Source organism: Octodon degus, unplaced genomic scaffold (assembly GCF_000260255.1).
Source record: "Octodon degus isolate 3935 unplaced genomic scaffold, OctDeg1.0 scaffold00048, whole genome shotgun sequence".
NCBI classification, from domain to species: domain Eukaryota; kingdom Metazoa; phylum Chordata; class Mammalia; order Rodentia; family Octodontidae; genus Octodon; species Octodon degus.
In genome coordinates, this window is record NW_004524624.1 from 9,238,106 (window position 1) to 9,256,931 (window position 18,826).

The 18,826-nt window shown below is 39.5% G+C and overlaps 1 protein-coding gene across 3 annotated transcripts in view; it reads right to left on the reverse strand.

Annotated features, from left to right (window-relative positions):
* Snx27 (sorting nexin family member 27) overlaps positions 1–18,826 on the reverse strand; it is a 97,709-nt gene that overhangs the window by 51,656 nt on the left and 27,227 nt on the right. For all 3 annotated transcript variants that reach the window (XM_004632353.3, XM_004632352.3, XM_023716469.1), the window contains exon 2: positions 14,432–14,663. In XM_004632353.3, coding sequence (XP_004632410.1) covers positions 14,432–14,663 — 232 coding nt within the window. The remainder of the gene's footprint in view (positions 1–14,431; positions 14,664–18,826) is intronic.

Consider the following 18,826-nt stretch of genomic DNA (forward strand, 5'->3'; position numbering starts at 1 on the left):
ACCGGGGATTGAACTCAGACCCTTGCGCTTGCCAGGGAAGAGCTTATTCCACTGAGCCATCTCCCCAGCCAACATAAGCTTTTTTTATACTCACATGGAAAACAACTACATAGTGAAAACCAATTGCCTAAGGATTCTGAAGCAAGCAGATTGTGGAGAGTAGTCAAAACAACCTCTGCAAGGATTGGAGACAGTCTCCACTTTGCCCTATGATGACCATCAGTCACAAAGCAGCACACTTAAGGCTAAGATAGGAGCGTCAGTTGAGCTCAAGAGTTTGAGGCTGGTGTGGGTAACACAGCAAGATCCCCTCTCTATAAAAACAAATGGCTCCAGAAGAAAATCTCATATATTTCTGGCAAAAAAAAAAAAAAAGATAGGACCACTGTACAGGCAATGCAGCTGCCACCAGAATAAGCAGAAAGAGCCAGTGGGACAGCTCAGTAGACTAAGCACCTGCTTTGGCAAGCACAGGGACCAGAGACCAGGGTTCGATCCCGGTCCCACATGCCTCTCTGGCCCTGAACCCATGGTACACTGAGCCACAACTGAGTCTGGGCATGGTAGCACATGCCTGTAATCCCTGCACTGGGCAGGTTGAAAACAGGAGGATCACTATGAGTCTGAGCTGCATAGTAGACCCTACACCAAATACATAAAAATGAAAAAGAAAGGAAAAAAAAAGAATGAATAGAAAATCCCAGCGCAGAGAAGGGGAACTCTTTCTGTGAATGAACAATATATATCTCAGGTCATTCTCTTGGATAATGTTGCATTCAGATTCAAAGGAGCACAGCAAAGGCTCAAAGAATTAAACTGAGACTCAGAAGTACTAAAACATAAAATAGTTCAGAGGAATATTATAGAGCCCAGAGTCTATATAATTTAACATTCACAAAATTCAGTACACAAAACCATATTACTCAATACACAAAGAACTAGAAGGATATTACCCATTCTCAAAGGAAAAGATATTTAATAAAGGCCAACCCCCAAATGATGTAAATGTTGAGACGTTCATGTATTAGTCACTAGAACAGTGTCCAGAAGGGGCCAGGGAGATAGCTTAGGAGAATATGCGCTTGCCTTGCAAGTACAAGGGCCTGAGTTCAATCCCCAGTTCCATCAAAATAAATAAAATAAATCTTTCCCCTGTCTTGGTAAATACATGGCTTGCTGCCTGCTGTACCGTGGTGATGTGGTCCCCAAAAATGTCAGTGCTGCCATTGCTACCATCAAGACTAAGCACAGCATCCAGTTTGTGGACTGGTGTCCCACTGGCTTCAAGGTGGGCATTAATTACCAGCCTCCCACTATGATGCCTGGTGGAGACCTGGCTAAAGTACAGTGGGGGGGCCGGGGAGATGGCTCAGTAGAATAAGCACTTAACTGGCAAGTGCAAGGGCCTGAGTACAATCCCTGGTTCTGCCAAATCAATCAATCAATCAATCAATCAATCAATCAAACAAACAAACATAAAGTACAATGGGCTGTGTGCATGCTGAGCAACACCACAGCTATCATTAAGGCCTGGGCTCGCCTGGACCACAAGTTTGATCTGATGTATGCCAAGCATGCCTTTGTTCACTGGTATGTGGGTGAAGGGATGGAGGAAGGGGAGTTTTCTGAGGCCCAGGAGGACACTGCTGCCTTCGAGAAGGATTACGAGGAGGTTGGTGTGGATTCTGTAGAAGGAAAGGGTGAGGAGAAGGGAGAGGAATATTAGTTATGTATTCCCTTCAGCCCTGCAACATGTCATGCTCTCAGAATTTGAGCTTCAATGTAGCTAACAATCACTAAGCGTTTCTGGTGGCATCATCTTTACTTGATCATGGCTGATCTTCTGTGATCATGTTTTTTCCATGTGTACCTCTGGTTTTTCCATTATGTCTCAGAGTAAATGCTTTAAGAAAAAAAAAAAAAGAATAGTGTCCAGAGTAAGAGTGATACAATACGGTCAACTGTTTTTCAACTAATGCCAAGGTATTTCAGTGGAGAAGTATACAAAGGATGAAAAGAACACAATGAATATTTAAATTTTTAAAATTTATTACAGTAAAAGATGTACTTCCATTAATCTTCAAAAATACCCGCCTTGCTTTTCTTTAAACACACTTATTTCACCATTCTTGCCACTTTCTGAAGCAGTTCTCCAAGTCTGTGTCTTTACAAAACTATGCTGCTGCAAAGTCTTACGCAATGGGAAAAGGCAGGCTCATGAAAATATCACAGTGCATCTTCATCCACCTTATTCACCAGATCTGGCACTGTGAGACCTCTTTCTGGCTCTTCTCCAAAGTCACAATGACCATGAAAGGTCATTTCTAGTATCAACTAGCCATGACAACTCAACTAAAGACACATGAAACATGACTTCTAGAACAATCAGAAAGTGGCAAGAATATTAAGTGTCTTCAAAGTGAGGAGGAATATTGAGGGAGATTTACTATAATAAACTTTTTAAAAATTTAAACATTCACTGCATGATTTGCTCACACTTGTATTATTATTTTATTTTTATTTTTTTGGTACTGGGGATCAAACCCAAGACCCTGTGCTTGCCAGGCAGGTATTTATGCTGTTGAGCTATCTCCTCAATACTTGTATTCTTTTCAAAACAAGTTGCTGAAACAAATAGCTTATCTATTTATAAATAAAAGAACTTTGGTGATGTTAGCATCTTCCCTCTACGAAAAAAGACCAAGACAAAGGAAAAAAAGGAAAGAAAATAGCTATTTCAACAGAGTATTTAAGACAGAGTACTGGGTTGCAGAGGGTATAGTATATTGGCAGACACTGCACAGGACAGAGTTACATAATGCCCTTATAAAGAAGGAAACTCACAGCCAGGGATGGGAGCCTATGCCTATGATCATACACTAGGAGGATAAAGAGGGGGATCACCATGAATTTGAGGCCAGCCCAGACTATACACAGCAAGACTGTCTCAAAAAGCAAAGAAGAAGGGCCGAGAATATTGCTCAGTGTGTAGTGCCTGCCTGGCAAGTGCAAGGTCCTGAGTTTGATTCCCAGTATCCTTTCCCCACAAAAAAAAGAAAGAAAGAAAGAAAGAAAGAAAGAAAGAAAGAAAGAAAGAAAGAAAGAAAGAAAGAAAGAAAGAAAAAGAGGGCTGGTGAGATGGCTCAGTGGTCTAAAGCACCTACTTAGAACAAGCTAAGCTAAGCAAAGCCCAGGGACGGCGGTTCAATCCCCCAGCACCACATGCCAGCCAGCCCCGCCCCCTGGTGGGCTGAGCTGGCCACACACACACAAAAAAAAAAAAAATAAATAAATAAATATTAAAATAAATAAATAAATAAAATTAAAAAAAAAAAAGAAAGAAAAAGAAAAAAGCAAGCAAAAGAGGAGGTAGGGCTAAGCACACAGCATTTACAGTACTATCTCTTGAGGTTAACCCTGAACCATGAGGGACTTTGCTTGGAAAGAAAAAGGTAAACAGGAGGCTGCCAGCAGTTCCCACTTAAGACCATAGACACCTGAACCATGAATTTGCTACCCAAGCCCCTGTTGTACCATCTTGAGACTTCACCCATCCTGGGCCCCATGCAGCAGCAGAGCAGCTGCCCCCAGCAATCTGGTGGACTCAGCACTGGGAACCAACCCGGGGCCTGCTCACCTTCCTGTGGCACTAGGAGTCCCAGGCAGCCTAGTCTGAATGAAATGGCTCACAGAGCCCCCAAGGAGGAACCAAATGGGCCTATCTAACTTTCTTTTGCTCTCAGCAGCAGTTGGGCACCTGCTTTGAGCAAGTAGCCCCCTGCCTCCATCTCCCACATCTCCCACACAGCCCTTGGACACTGGGATGGTTGTCCAATCTGGGCCCAGTATACACCATGGCCCCAGTGTGACCCTCAGAAACTGACATGTGCCATGATCTGCCACTGGGCACGCTGAACTGCACCCACCAGTAGCCACAAGGGGGCTCCACTGCCATGTGACTTAGGAACTGAGACTACCACACTTCTGCTGCAGCGCCAGGCCAGCCAGAGTGACCATGACCTCATACAATCCACAGAACAGTGCCCAGAGCCACCAACAAACTACCATGCCTCAGAGAGCTGTGTTCTAGTTGCAATTCCATAACAAGGCAATCTAGGTCACTGACACAGCCACAGATATCACAAACGCTGATTGCATCAAAAGAAAGTACATGGACACTATACTATAGCACCTACCTGTAACAAATGCCAATGCAGCCTATTCAACCAACACTCCACAGCAATTACCAGTAGAAACTCTTACTATGAAAACCACATTAGGGCTGGTGAGATGGCTCAGTGGTCTAAAGCACCTACTTAGAACAAGCTAGGCAAAGCACAGGGACCATAGTTCAATCGCCCAGCACCACATGCCAGCCAGCCCCGCCCCCTGGTGGGCTGAGCTGGCCACACACACACACACACACACACACAAATAAATAAATAAAAAAGAAAGCCACATTATAAAATTGATAGAGGCAACTCATCTGCCAGATGCACAAATATTAGTATAGAGAACAAAGAAACATGAAAAAGCAAGGAAGTATGACAACTCCAAAGGAACACACACATTCTCTAGCAATAGACTCCAAAGAAAACAAAATCAATAAACTGCCCCCAAAAAGGTTCAAAATAATGAACTACTATTGCCTCTACTAATTTTAAGGAAACTTAATGAGACACAAGAGAATACTGACAGGTAATTCAATGAAGACAATTTATTACATGAATGAGAAATCAATAAAAAGATGTCATAAATAAGAACCACACAGAAACCTTAATTCAATACATGAATTAAGAAATACAGTTAATAGAGTCTAGAATGATGGTGCACACTCATAATCCTAGCACTGGGAGGCTGACATAGGAATATCATGAGTTCAAGGCCAGCATGGATCTTGTTATGTGCTTGCCAGGCAGGCACTTACGCCACTGAGTTATCTCCTGGGCCCCTTAATTATTATTTTTTTAAAAATGTATTTAGCACAGGGTCTACAGGGTCTCACTACAGATCAGACTCGTAGTGATCCTCCTGTTTTCAGCCTCCCAAGTGCTGGAATTGGGGCCTGCCCCTTAGCTCAGTTGTTTAAGTGGCTGCTTCAACAAAGCAGTCAACCTCAGTGGGCTGTGGTTCGATCCCCACAACGCCAGTCAGCCAAACATGCCCTGAAGGCATTCTGAGCCATCCCCAGCAAAAAAAAAAAAAAAAAAAAAAAAAAAATGAAGATGGATATAGGAAATCCTTCCATCAAGTGCTGGGATTATAGGCATGTGCCACCAAATTCAGTCTCAATCACTGTCTCAGCGTGCCCCAGGAGTGGGACGGGCACAGCATGCCGGGGACTGAACCCCAGTCCCTGCATCTGCCTAAGCAGGCACTTTAATCCACTGAGCTATCTGGCCGGACCCCCCTTGATTCTAATGTGCAACTTGTGTTCTGTTCAGAAAGTTGCTGTCCATCCCTATGGCTTTAAGATTTTATTTTGTCTTCTAGCAGACTGATTCTGTTTTAACATTGAGATCTTTGTGGTTTATTTTAATTTAGGTTACTACATGGTGACACACACAGGTCTAGATTCAGAATTCTGCATGTGGATAGCCAGGTTTGCCAGCACCGATTATTAAACAGGATATCTTTCCTCCAATGTATATTTTTAGGCCTTTTGTCAAAGATTAAAAAAAAAAAAATTCAGATAGCCCAAGGTTTTTCCTGCAACTCTATATGTAGAGAGGATCATGTCCTCTACAAATAATGACAATTTGACTTCTTTCTTTCCAATATGTATCCCTTTTATTTTTTTCTCCTGCCTGATAGTTCTGGACAATGTTTTGAGAACCATACTGAATAGCACTGACAATAGTGGACATCCTTGTCTTGCTTTCCTTTTTTAATTTTTAGAGCCGGGGAGAAAGCTCAGTAGAATAAGTGCTTGCCTGGCAAGCACAGGGTCCTGAGTTCAATCCCCAATACCAGGAAAAAAAAATTAAACTTTTTATGTACTTGGTACAGTGTCTCACTATCTAGCTCAGATTCGTAGTGATCCTCTTGTCTCCAGCCTCCCAAGCACTGAGATTACAGATGTGCCATCACACCTGGATTCTTTTTTTTTTTTTTTTTGTGGAACCAGGGATTGAACTCAGGCCCTTGTGCTTGCCAGGCAAGCACTTATTCTACTGAGCCATCTCCTCAGCCCCACACACCTGGATTCGATGGCCAGCTCAGCATGTCTTGTGTGGAACAGGGATTGAACTGCGGTCTCTGCTCTTGCCTAAGCAGGCACTTAGTCTACTGAGATACCTTGCCAGCTCTTGGTTTTGATTTTAGAGGGAAAGTTTTCAGTTTTTCCCTGTTTAATATGTTGACAGATTTATCATAAATGGCTTTAATCACATTGAGATAAGCTCCTTCTATACCTGTTTTCTTTAGGTTTTTATCATGCTGAATTTTGGATAGGCTTTTATATTTACTGATGTTGGATTTTGGATGCTGGATTTTGTTGGATGTTAAATTCTGTCAAAGATAAATAAATAAATAAATTCTGTCAAAGGCTTTTCCTACATCTACTCAGAGGATCATGTGTCTTGTTCCTGCTTCTATTTATGTAATATACTACATGAACTGATTGCTCATGTTGACCTATTCTTATATCCTTGGGATGAAGCCTACTTGGTCATGATGTATGATCTTTTTGATGATTTGCCACATTCTCTTTGCCACTATCTTGTTTGGAAGTTTTGCATTTATTTTCATTAAAGAGAATGGCCTGTAGTTATTGTTTTTAGTTGAATACTTGATAGTATATATCTTCTCTGACCACAATGGCATAGCCAGAAATCAGTAAGAGGAACTTTATTTATTTATTTATTTATTTAGGAACTTTAAACATTGTACAACTATATAAAAATTAAAATTCTTTTGAATGACTATAAGTCAAAGAAGCAGTTGAGATGGAAATTAAAATTTTCTTGAAATAAATGAAAATCAAAGTACAACACAGCAACACCTATGGGACACACCAAAAGCAGTGGAGCAGTACTGAGGGGGCATTTACAGCAGTAAATAAACAGGGAAAAAAAAAAAAATATATATATATATATATGTATATTCAAATAGCCTAATGATGGAACTAGAAAGAAGAACAAATCAAACCCAACCAAAATTTGTAGAAGAGAGAAGTAACAAAGACAGCAGGAGAAGTAAATGAAAGAGATCCCCCCTAAAAGAGGGAAAAGATCAATAAATTGAAGATTTTTTTTTTTTTAAACAAAGCTCAAAATTGACAAGCCTTTAGGCAGACTACCCATAGAAAAAGAGAAGATCCAAATAAAATCAGAAATGGAAAAGTAGACATTACAACTGGTAACACAGATATTCAAAGGATCATAGGGACTATTTTGAACAATAAAATAGACAAAAACAAATTACAAAAATCTAGAAAAAAAAGATAAATTTTTGATCATATATAACCTACCCGAATTCAACCATAAGGACACAGAAAACCTGAACAGACTGATAATGACTGACTTCACTGTAGAATTTCACCAAACTGTTAAAGAAATCCAACGCTAATTCTTTCCCAATTACTTCAGGACTACAGACACAGCTCAGTGGTACAGCACTTGCTTAGCATGTGCAAGGGTTGGGATCCAATTCCCAGCATCAGAAAAAAAAAAAAAATTACTCCAAGTATTAAAACCAAGAAGGAAGCATCCTTACACACACACTCCATGTGATTTTCTTTGTCATGATACCAAGACAAGCATATAACCAAAGGTAAAAACTATACGCCAATAGCCTTGATAAAAAAGGTGCAAAAATTCTCATAGAATGTTTACAAATCCAGTGATACATATAAAAGATTATACAATACAATCAAATGGGATTTATCTTAGGGATGCAAGGATGGTTCAATATGTGCAAATCAATAAGCATAATATATCACATCAATATAATGAAGGACAAAAACCATGTAAGCCAGGTGTGATGGTGCACACCTGTAATCCTAGCACACAGGACTGATGCAGGAAGATTACTCTGAGTTCAAAGCCAGCCTGAGCTACAAAGTGAGTTCAAGCCCAGCTTAAACTACATAGCAAGGCTGGGGAGACAGCTTAGTGGCATAAGCGCCTGCCTAGCAAGCATACAAAGCAAGAGTCTGTCTCAAAAAACCAAAGTAAAACAAAATAGAATTGTTTGACTATCTTAATAGATGCAGGAAAATGTTCACAACATCCCTCATAATCAAGCTAGGCATGGTGGCACAGACCCACAATCCCAGTACTTGGGAAGATAATGAGTTGAATACCAGCCTGGACTAAAGTGATACTATGTTCCAGAATACAAACAGAAAACTAAATGTTTGGGGCTGGCAAGACAGCTCAGCAATCTAAAGCACCTGCTTCGACAAGCTTAGGCAGGTGCAGGGGACTGCAGTTTGATCCCTGGCACAACATGCCATGCCAGCCACCATCCTTAGGGCTGGCTGAGTTGGCAAAACAAAAACAAAAACAAAAAACAAAAAAACACTACACACTCAAAACCTAGGTACAAAAACCAACACCAAAACCAAACAAAGTGAAAAACCACCTAGGTACTGAAGGAAAGTAGCTAAGCACAGTAAGGGCTACATATAATCAACCTGCAGGCTGCATTATATACTAAATGTGGAAAAGCTGAAATTATTTCCTTTAAGATCACAAATGAGACAAAGCTGTCCAATTACCATGATCTGATCATTACACATTGTATACATGTACTATAATGTCACTCTGCAGCCCATAAATATGTACAGTTATGTGTTAAAGATATAAAAATTATGCATCTAGAAAATATAAATTTTTAACAGGGGCTGGTGAGATGGCTCAGTGGTCTAAAGCACCTACTTAGAACAAGCTTAGCAAAGCACAGGGACTGCGATTCAATCCCCCAGCACCACATGCCAGCCAGCCCCGCCCCCTGGTGGGCTGAGCTGGCCACACACACACACACACAAATAAATACATAAATAAATAAAATTAAAATAAATAAATAAATTTTTAACAAAAGAACTTTGATCCTTACAAAATATGCATAAAAATTAATTCAAAATGGATTATAAACCTAAACATAAGGTACAATCACTATGGAAAACTGCTAAGCAGTTCCTCAAAAGTTTAAACAAAGGGAGAGGAGAGGAGGGGGAAAGGGAAAAGAGAAGAAACAAGACCTATCATGTACAGGTTTAAATTCCCTATGATGAATGTTATCATTATTTAGATCTAAAATATACCAATAAAAAATGTTTTTAAAAAGCGGCTTGCCAGTTAAAAAACGTTTTAACAAGTGGGGTATGGTGACAAACACCCTATTCCCAGTACTCTGGAGGCTGAGGCAGGAAGATGACAACTGAAGCCAGCCTGGGCTACACAGGAAGTTGAAGGCCAGCCTGAACATATATAACAAAATCCTTTGTCTCAAAACAAACAAACATAAAAAAAAAAAACAGAGGAAAATAAAAGTTTAAGGGGCCAGGGAGATGGCTTAGTAGAATAAGCACTTGCCTTGCAAACATAAGGGCCTGAGTTCAATCCCTGGTTCCGCAAAACAAAAAAAAGAAAAGAAAAGTTTAAATTTAACAGAGCAGGGTGTCAGGGAGATAGCTCAGTAGAATAAGCGCTTGCCTAGCAAGCACAAGGGCCTGAATTCAATCCCCAGCTCCACCTAAATAAATAAATAAAACAGCAAATTTAATCTTAATTATATACTTAACAGAAATGAAAACAAATATTCACACAAAAACTTGTACAAAAAAGAAGCACTCTTTATAATAGTGGAAACAATCTAAATACGCTCACTGGGAGAATGGATAAATAAAGTGGCATATCCATATGGTGGAATGGTATTTGGCAATTAAAACGAAATGCTGGGTCAGTGAGATAGCTCAGTGGTCTAAAGCACCTTAGGCAAGCTTAGGCAGGCACAGGGGACTGCAGTTTGATCCCCGGCACCACATACTGCGCCAGCCCTGCCCTCAGCCAAAAATAAATAAATAAAATAAAATAAAACAAAATGCTGATACACCCTACAACATGAATAAGCTTTGAAAATATGCTAAGTGAAAGAAACTAGTCAGAAAAAAACTTCACATGATTCTACTAATATAGTACTGGCCAACATACAGGACAATAAAGTAGATTAATGGTTGCCTACAGCTGGCAGAAATGGAAGTTTTGGGAGATGATGGCTACAAAGAATGGCATTTCTCTAATGTGACGAAAATATTCCAAAATGGTTATGATAATGCGGATGCAATTCTGTAAATGCACTTTAAAAACCACAGGTATACAATTTGTATGAACAAATTTATAGCACCTAACAAAAGTATTAAAAAAGAACTACAATAGCTAAAATTTCTATCAAGATTTGTGTTCTTGGGGCCAGGGAGGTAGCTCAGTAAAATAAGCACTTGCCTGGCAAACGCAGGGTCCTGAGTTCAATCCCTGGTCACAAAAAAAAAAAAAATTGTGTTCTTGGGTTAGATTCCTCCCCCACCTCCAACCAGGGATTGAACTCAGGCCCTTGAGCTTGCCAAGGAAGTGCTTATTCCACTGAGCCATCTCCCCGGCTCCTAAGATTTTTTAGAACATAGAAAGCATTATCCAAAAAAAGTTTTTTTTATTGTTCAAGCTTTATTTTTTCCCATAATTTTGAAAAACAAATAGCAATGAGACAGTTTCAACCAAATTGGTAGGACAGTTTCAATAATTAACACATTGCATACATTGTTCCTAGTGCCAAAAATTTTTAAATCTTTTTTTCCCATAATTTTATTGATAAATAGCAATGACACAGTTTCAAATCAAATTGGTAGGACAGTTTCAATAATTCACACATTGCATACATTCTTCCTAGTGAAAATTTTTAAATTTCTAACTTGTGCTCTATCAGTTTCTAATTTCTGTTCTTTGCAAAGTGCTATTTTTAAAAAAATGAAAAGGTAAGACAAAGACCAGGAGAAATATTTACAAAACACCTGGTTTTTTGTTTTTTTTTTTTTTTGTTTTGTTTTGTTTTTGTTTTTTTTTCAGAACCAGGGATTGAACTCAGGACCCTGTGCTTGCCAGGCAAGCACTTATTCTACTGAGCTATCTCTCAGGCCTAGAAACATCTATCTGATTATGAACTAGAATATGTAAAAATCTCTTGCACAAAATAATAGGACAGTGCAATTTCTTAGACAGGCATAAGAGTTGAACAGATACTTCACCAAACAATACAGACAAAGGGCCATTAAGCAGAGGCAAATCGGTGCATCATGAGTCACTAAGTATGAAATGAAATCAAAGTGAGGTATCACCATACCTACAAGAACAGCCAGAATTTAAAACACTGAAGACTAGAGATGTAGCTCAGTGATACAGTGCATGCTTAGCATACATGGGCCTTAGGTTCAATCCCTAGGAAGGGAAAAAAAAATTAGCCAGTCTGGGCTACATAGTGAATTCAAGGCCAGTTTCAAATAGTTTGATGCTGTCTCAAAAAACAAAAACAAAATCAACAACAACAACAACAAAGACTGAAAGTACCAAGTGTTCAAGAGGTTATAGAACAAATGGAACTCACCACTGTAAATGAGAATGAGAAATGGTATGGCTACTTTGAAAAATAACTTAGTAATTTCTTATAAGGTTCAATTTACACTTCTTATAAGAACCTGGAATTCTACCTTTTGGTATATACTCCAGAGCAATGAAAACATACATCTACATATAGACCTGTACATTAATGTCATTTCATAGCTGGCTAGTCATAATAGCCCCAAACTTTACACAATTTGAATGTGCATCAATAAAGAGACAGGTGGGTGTGCTGGAGCACACCTATAATCCCAGCACTTGGGAAGCTGAGGCAGGAGGATTGCCATGAATTCAAGGCCAGTCTGGGCTACATAGTGAATTGATGGGCAGCCTGAACAACTTAGGGAGATTCTGTATAAAGAAGAGGAGGAGGAGGAGGGGGAAGTGGAGGGGGAGGAAGGAGGAGGAAGAAGAGGAGGAGAAGGAAGAGGAAGAGGAGGAAGAGGAAGAAGAAGAAGAGGAGGAAGAACAAAGATTTACTAGACTATTCTACCACAATTAAAAAGGAACAAGTTATTAATATATACAAAAATATGTGTCAATCTTAAAAGGACTATACTAACTGAACAAAGCCACAGGAGTACATATTGTATAATTTATTTGACATTTCAAAAAAAAGCAAAACACAGTGACAGAAAATAGATCAGTGATTCACCAGGGCAGTAGAAGAAGAGAAGACTAACTGAAAATGAAATATGAGGGAATTTAGGGGCATGACAAAAATGTTCTATGGTGGTCATAACACTATGTACAATTTTCAAAACTCATAAAACTAAACATTTAACTGGATGAATGTTAACATAGGTAAGGTATGTTCAGTAAGGTTGAGTTTTTAAAAAAACAATGATAGTTTCATTCTTTTTCTCAGGCCTGCAAATTCTCAAGGTCTTAGGTAATCCCCAGAAGGTCCCAACAATGCTGTCTGCTCTACTTTTAGGACCTGACTCTAATTTGAACTTATCTGCTTTACTAATCAGTTACCCCTTTTGATTCTTAAAGCCTTAAACTTTACATCTAGTTCCAAGAACAAACATGCCATGTTAACAAAACCTATGTGCTATCATCTCTGCTAAACTTAAAATGTAGCTGATCTCTTGAAGTTTTTCTAGGGCTGGAGAGATGGCTCAGTGGTCTAAAGCACCTACTTGGAACAAGCTTGGCAAAGTACAGGGACCACGGTTCGATCCCCCAGCACCACATGCCAGCCAGCTGCGCCCCCTGGTGGGCTGAGCTGGCCACACACACACACACACACACACACACACACACAATAAATAAATGTTAAAAAAAAAAAAGTTAAAAAAAAAAAAAGTTTTTCTAGCTTCACTGTTGTTCTCATCTTTCTCACTTAAAAAAAAAATTGCTATAAATTTTAGTAGCTCATTCATATGCAGGAGACAAATCCAAATTTTACAGATTGAAACTTTAATCAACAGGTCAACTTCCTCCACTTATTCCCAGTACTGGGGAACAAAGCCTTTGTGTTGAGCTACATCCCTAGCTCCTTTAAAAAACTTTGCTTTGAGATAGGCCAATAGCACAGTGGATTAAAGCATCTGCAAGCAGGCACAGCGTCTGGGGGTTAGATTCCTTCCGCCTGCTGTGCCATCCACACCCCTGGGGCACATTGAGACCACAATTGAGACTAGGCATGGTGCCACGCGCCTGTAATCCCTGCTCTTGGGATGCTATAAACAGGTGGATCACTACAAGCCGGATCTAGTAGTAAGACCCTGAACACAGTATAGACCCTTCTCTAAAATACAGGAAAAAAAAAAAAAAAAAAAGAGGCTCTTACTAAGTCACTGAGTTGCCCAGGCTGGGCTCCAACTTGTGATTCTCCTGCCTCAGCACCCTAGACACTGGGGCTCATAGGCATGCACCACCACACCTCGCTGAAGGTCAGTTTGAAACATATGCAGTTGTGTTTGCCAACATCTAACAGGAGCTCCTTAATTTCCTACAAATAATAATAGATATTAACATTTCTTACTATATTAACATGTCCAAAATAATCAAAGGCAAATAAAGCAAACTGCAACCAAAAGAAAACTAAGTACACCAGTGTGTATATATCGCTGGCAATTAAGGTTTTGAAAACAGCAGGATTCAGGAATTCAAGATGCGTTTTCCTATACATCTACAATAGCAACAAACTGAGAATGTACAACAATCTAATGAAAATTGCATTGACAGTATATTTGGGGAAAACCCAGAGTCAATCACACACAAAGACATCTACAAAGGAATGAAAAACAACAAAATGTAGAGAGCGTCACTTAAAACACACAAGCTCTGAGTTACCCAAATATTTTGGAAGACAGCACCTTTTAAAGTTAATCTTGTCTTGGGGATCAGGGATATAGCTCAGTGGCACAGCACCTGCCTGGCAAGCACAAGGTCCTAAGTTCAATTCCTGGTACCAAAATAAATACACAAATGAATAAATATCCCAACTATGGTAGAAGTCAGACTCTCCAAATGAGGCTACTACTAGCAAAGAGATACGGTAACCAATAAAGGAACAAATAAGCAAGTGGCAAGCAAAACAAACTCACATGTGTGAATAAAAACTTGAAACCTCAGGAAACAAAAGAGAATTGTACCTAAGCATAAACAGACTCATCATCATTACTATAGTTCGACCCTGTGATAAAACAGGGTCAGCGCTTTTTACTTATGTGTGCTACCATTGTCCCTATAGATAAACTGACCTACATAGCAGTCTTTATGATACCGCTTCAAAATATTCATAATGATGAGACTGGGGTAGATGAAAGCTACGTATCTGAGGATCAAGTTAGGCTGACACTCACCACAAATCTCTCACCATTCTGTTCCACATGTTTGTATGTGGGGACCGATATGGGCACTGCTTGCTTTTCTGTGTAATCATAAAAAGATTGTCCCAACGAGTCGTCACTGGGATCTAGGTTATCTGCCTCGTGAGGAGGTACAGATAACACTGTCAAGATCAATTCCTTCTCGCCTGCTCGGATCAGGTCCACCACCTGCTTGTGTGTCGCCCCCTCAACATTCACGCCGTTCCTAGGGGGAAAAAGGGAAAAAGACAATCCCATAAACCAGAAGGGTCCAAACACTTCATATTTCCACCCTCCTGCCCCCAACCAGTTTCACACAATATGAACCATAAAAATCAAAAGATTCATTTGGTTCCATAAAATTTATTTATGTCTTTACAGATTCTAAAATGAAAGACTATTTGTAAACTTCAACATAGGGGAGAAAAAAAGGAAACAGGTGAAAGAGAGGACCTACCCTTTCTCTATATTAGAATTTAACATAGTTTTAGGAAAGCACATAGCAAAGAGAGTGAAGCTGAGGAGGAAACAAAGCCTTTTAAGCTGAATAGTCCAATTTCCTCCCCCTAATTTAGCGTGTATATAATGCAATCAAAGTGGCTTTTGACAATCTTGCCATTTGAATTGTACTCTTTATCCTTTTAAAGCTCATGGGAATTTTGTTAAAAAGAAACTTCACATTGAGCTTGGTGGTTCAAGCCTATACTCTCAGCCAGAACTCTAAAAAGCTGAGAGAAGGATCTAAATTTGAGCCCAGCCTGACCAACTCAGTAAGACACTGTCAAAAAATAAAAAGGGGTAGAAATGTAGCTCAGCATGAAGGCGCTGGATTCAATCCCTAGCACTACAAAACAAAACACAAACAACACTTCACAAAATATATTCCCTTAACTTGTAAACAGACAAAAAAAAAAAAAAAGATACAAGATACTCCCTTTACATTTTAAAACCTAATTTCTCCTCATATCTTATGTTAGTCAACTTAATTTTCCTTTATACCAAGTTTTACTGTCTTGGGAGTTAAATAATATTAATTTTCAGGGCCAGCAAGATAGTTCAGTGGACCAAAGCACCTGATTGGGCAAGCTTAGGCAAGCACAGGGACTGGGGCCCAATCCCTGGTACCACATGCTGTGCCAGCCCCACCCCTTGGGAGGGCTAAGACAGCCACACATACAAAAAATTAATTTTCATACACATTTTTTCTCTACTACCTCTAAAAATTTCAATACCTGAACCTAACTTTCTTTGTCCTCTCAACCACCAAATTAATTTCTCAAGATTTTCTCTGCTGTCTTAAAGTTCTATGTAAACTGTCCCAACAAAAAAATACACACTTGAGCTTACATAGTAAATCATCATATTCATTCTCCTTTCTATTTCACTGTGTACAAAAGGCTGGAATAAGGAAAAGTATAAGGTTTGGGAGAACAGTAATTTTGTCAAGAAAGATGCTAAGGTTCACAAAATTCACTCAGCAAACTGAACTACCTTCCCACAGTGCTGACCCAGCCTGCCTTCTCAGCAAAAACCACTGGGCAGCCGGCGTGAAGGTTCCTCACCATGGCTATCCTAAGAGGGAGGAGAAATACACACCTGACCCCTTAATCCATTTAATATTTAAAGCTTATCTAACTTTGAGAGTTAAATTTTTTTTCATTTCTATTCCAAATCTTAAGGTTTTTTCCTCTTGAAATTGATGCTAAATTTAGTAACAAGCCTTCCCCCCAGTTCCACCAAAAAAAATAAAAATAGTAACAAGCCTTCCACACAACTTTTCAGTCAACAGAATTATTTCTATCAGTCTGGTATCTGAAACTTCCATTTAAATAAATGGGCAAAAGATTGTTTAGCCTTCTCCTTTATTTTGTGTTTAACAATCTACCCAGTAAATTCAGCATTTTATTTTAGTATTATTTTTGTCTTTTGAGAAGGGGTCTCTGCAGTTCAGGCTGGCCTTGAAATCACTTTGTAGCCCAGGCTGCTCTTGAACTCACAATGATCCTCCTGTCTCAGCTTCCCTGATGGGATTACAGGCATGTGCCACCACGCCTAGCCAAATTCAGCATTCCTGATATTTCACAACCTTTTTAAAAGGCTAACTTAAAGACAAACATAAAAACCAGAAGGAAAAAAAAAAAAAGGCAGTGATTTTATACACACAAAAAAATCACTACTGTAGAAGAAAGTAAAAGCCCCTTTCATTGATGGAAATTTGGTCTTTATATTCAGAGGTGAGAATAGAGATTAAAAAAAAAAATGATCAATTATATGCAATGGATGAAAAGACTGCTGTTAAACAACAAACGGAAACCTAAAGTTATGAATTGGAAAAGATTTCATCTAATTCTTCAGCCTTAGTAGTTCTGAGAAAATACACTGATTGTAGGAAGAAACAAACGGAAAAAGCAAAGGGTAGAAATTATCAGAGAATTCCACAGTGCCTAAGAACCTTGGCTTGCTTACAAATATCCATGCTAATTTTTTTTTTAACTAAATGAGGGAAACTGACATTTTTTAAAAAATGTATTTAGTACAGGGGCTACAGGGTCTCACTATGTAGATCAGACTCACAGTGATCCTCCTGTTTTCAGCCTCCTAAGTGCTGTAATTACAAGCGCCTACTGTTAAACAACAAACGGAAACCTAAAGTTATAAATTGGAAAAGATTTCATCTAATTCTTCAGCCTTAGTAGTTCTGAGAAAATACACTGATTGTAGCGTATTTTCTACAATACACTGATGCCCAGTCTCAGTTGCAGTCTCAGCACACCCTGGGTGCGGAGCCAGCATGGCTTATGGTGCAAAGGATTGAACCTCAGACCCAAAACCGACATATTAAAGACTGAACAAAATATCCTGGATATAGATTCTTGACTAATAACAATTAATTTAGGGCTGGGGAGTTAGCTCAGTAGAATAAATGTTTGCCTGGCAAGCGCAACGGCCTGAGTTCAATCCCCGGTTCCGCAAAAAAAACAAAACAAAACAACAACAACAACAAAAATTAATTTAATGAGTTACATTATTTGTGAAAAAACTAATGTTCAAATTTTTACTTTTCAGGGCTGGTGAGATGGGTCAGTGGTCTAAAACACCTACTTGGAACAAGCTTGGCAAACAAAGCACAGGGACCACAGTTCGATCCCCCAGCACCACATGCCAGCCAGCCCCGCCCCAAGGTGGGCTGAGCTGGCCACACCCACACCCACCCACACCCACACAAATAAATAAATGTTAAATTTTTTTTTTTTTTTTTTTTACTTTTCAGCCCCTAATTTTTTTCCTTAAAATTTAAATCTAGGTTACTCTGGCACTAAAATGATTAATAACTACTGCTTTGAAAACAAGGCCAGGCATGGTGATGCACGTCTGTAATCCTAGCACTCAAGAGGCTGAGGCAAGAGGATCCCCATGAGTTTGAGGCAAGCCTGGGCTACAAAGTGAGTGTGTGTGTATGTGTGTGCGGGGGGGGGGGGGGGGTGTCAAGCAAGCAAGCAAGCAAACAGGCAAACTTCCATTCTGTTTTTAAAACAAAACACACTGCTCCTTGTGTTGTTAACAAAAATAAGCCCTGAAAATTACCAGAGAAACATGAGGCTTTTACCAAGAGCAGCCAGGGAGGAAAGGAGCTTGCTTAAGTCTCCCTTCTTTATTAGTGAGAAAGCTATCTGGCTAATACTCCCAAGCCACATTTAAAAAGAAAAGAAGGGGCCGGGGAGATGGCTCAGTGAAATAAGCGCTTCCCTGGCAAGCGCAATGGCCTGAGTTCAATCCCCAGTTCTGCAAAAAAAAGAAAAGAACTTCCAATGTCATATTTTAAATATACTTATTAATATTGATTAGTTTAAGCTACAGAAGGAATACTGTATATCCCACAAACTAATATAAAGAGGGAAATCCTTCATTCTTCAAGAAGAAAACAAGGTCTGTATAAATCCCAGGGCAGCTGATTTGAAAAAAGGCCCTCCTCCACAAGAATGAATGCCTATTGGGCCAGCCAGATAGCTCAGTGGATTAAAGTGCCTGCAAGCTGGCGCAGGGGTCAGGGAATTCAATCCTGGGGCCTGCCACACAGGACCCACCCCGGGGGGGGTACGCTGAGATGGCAACTGAGACTGGGCTGGTGTCCTATAATCACAGCTCTTGGGAGGCTGAAAACAGGAGAATCACTAGAGTCTGATCTATGTAGTTAAACTCTGTAGTCCCTGCAGACCCTGTGCCAAATACATTAAAAAAAGAAAGAAAGAAGGAAAAAAAGAATGCCTATAATCCCAACAATCTAGAAAGTTAAGACAAGAGGATCCCAAATTTGAGACCATCCTGGGCAAGTTAGTTACTTAGCAAAACCCTATCTCAAAACTAGTTAAAGAAAAAAAAAAAAAAAAA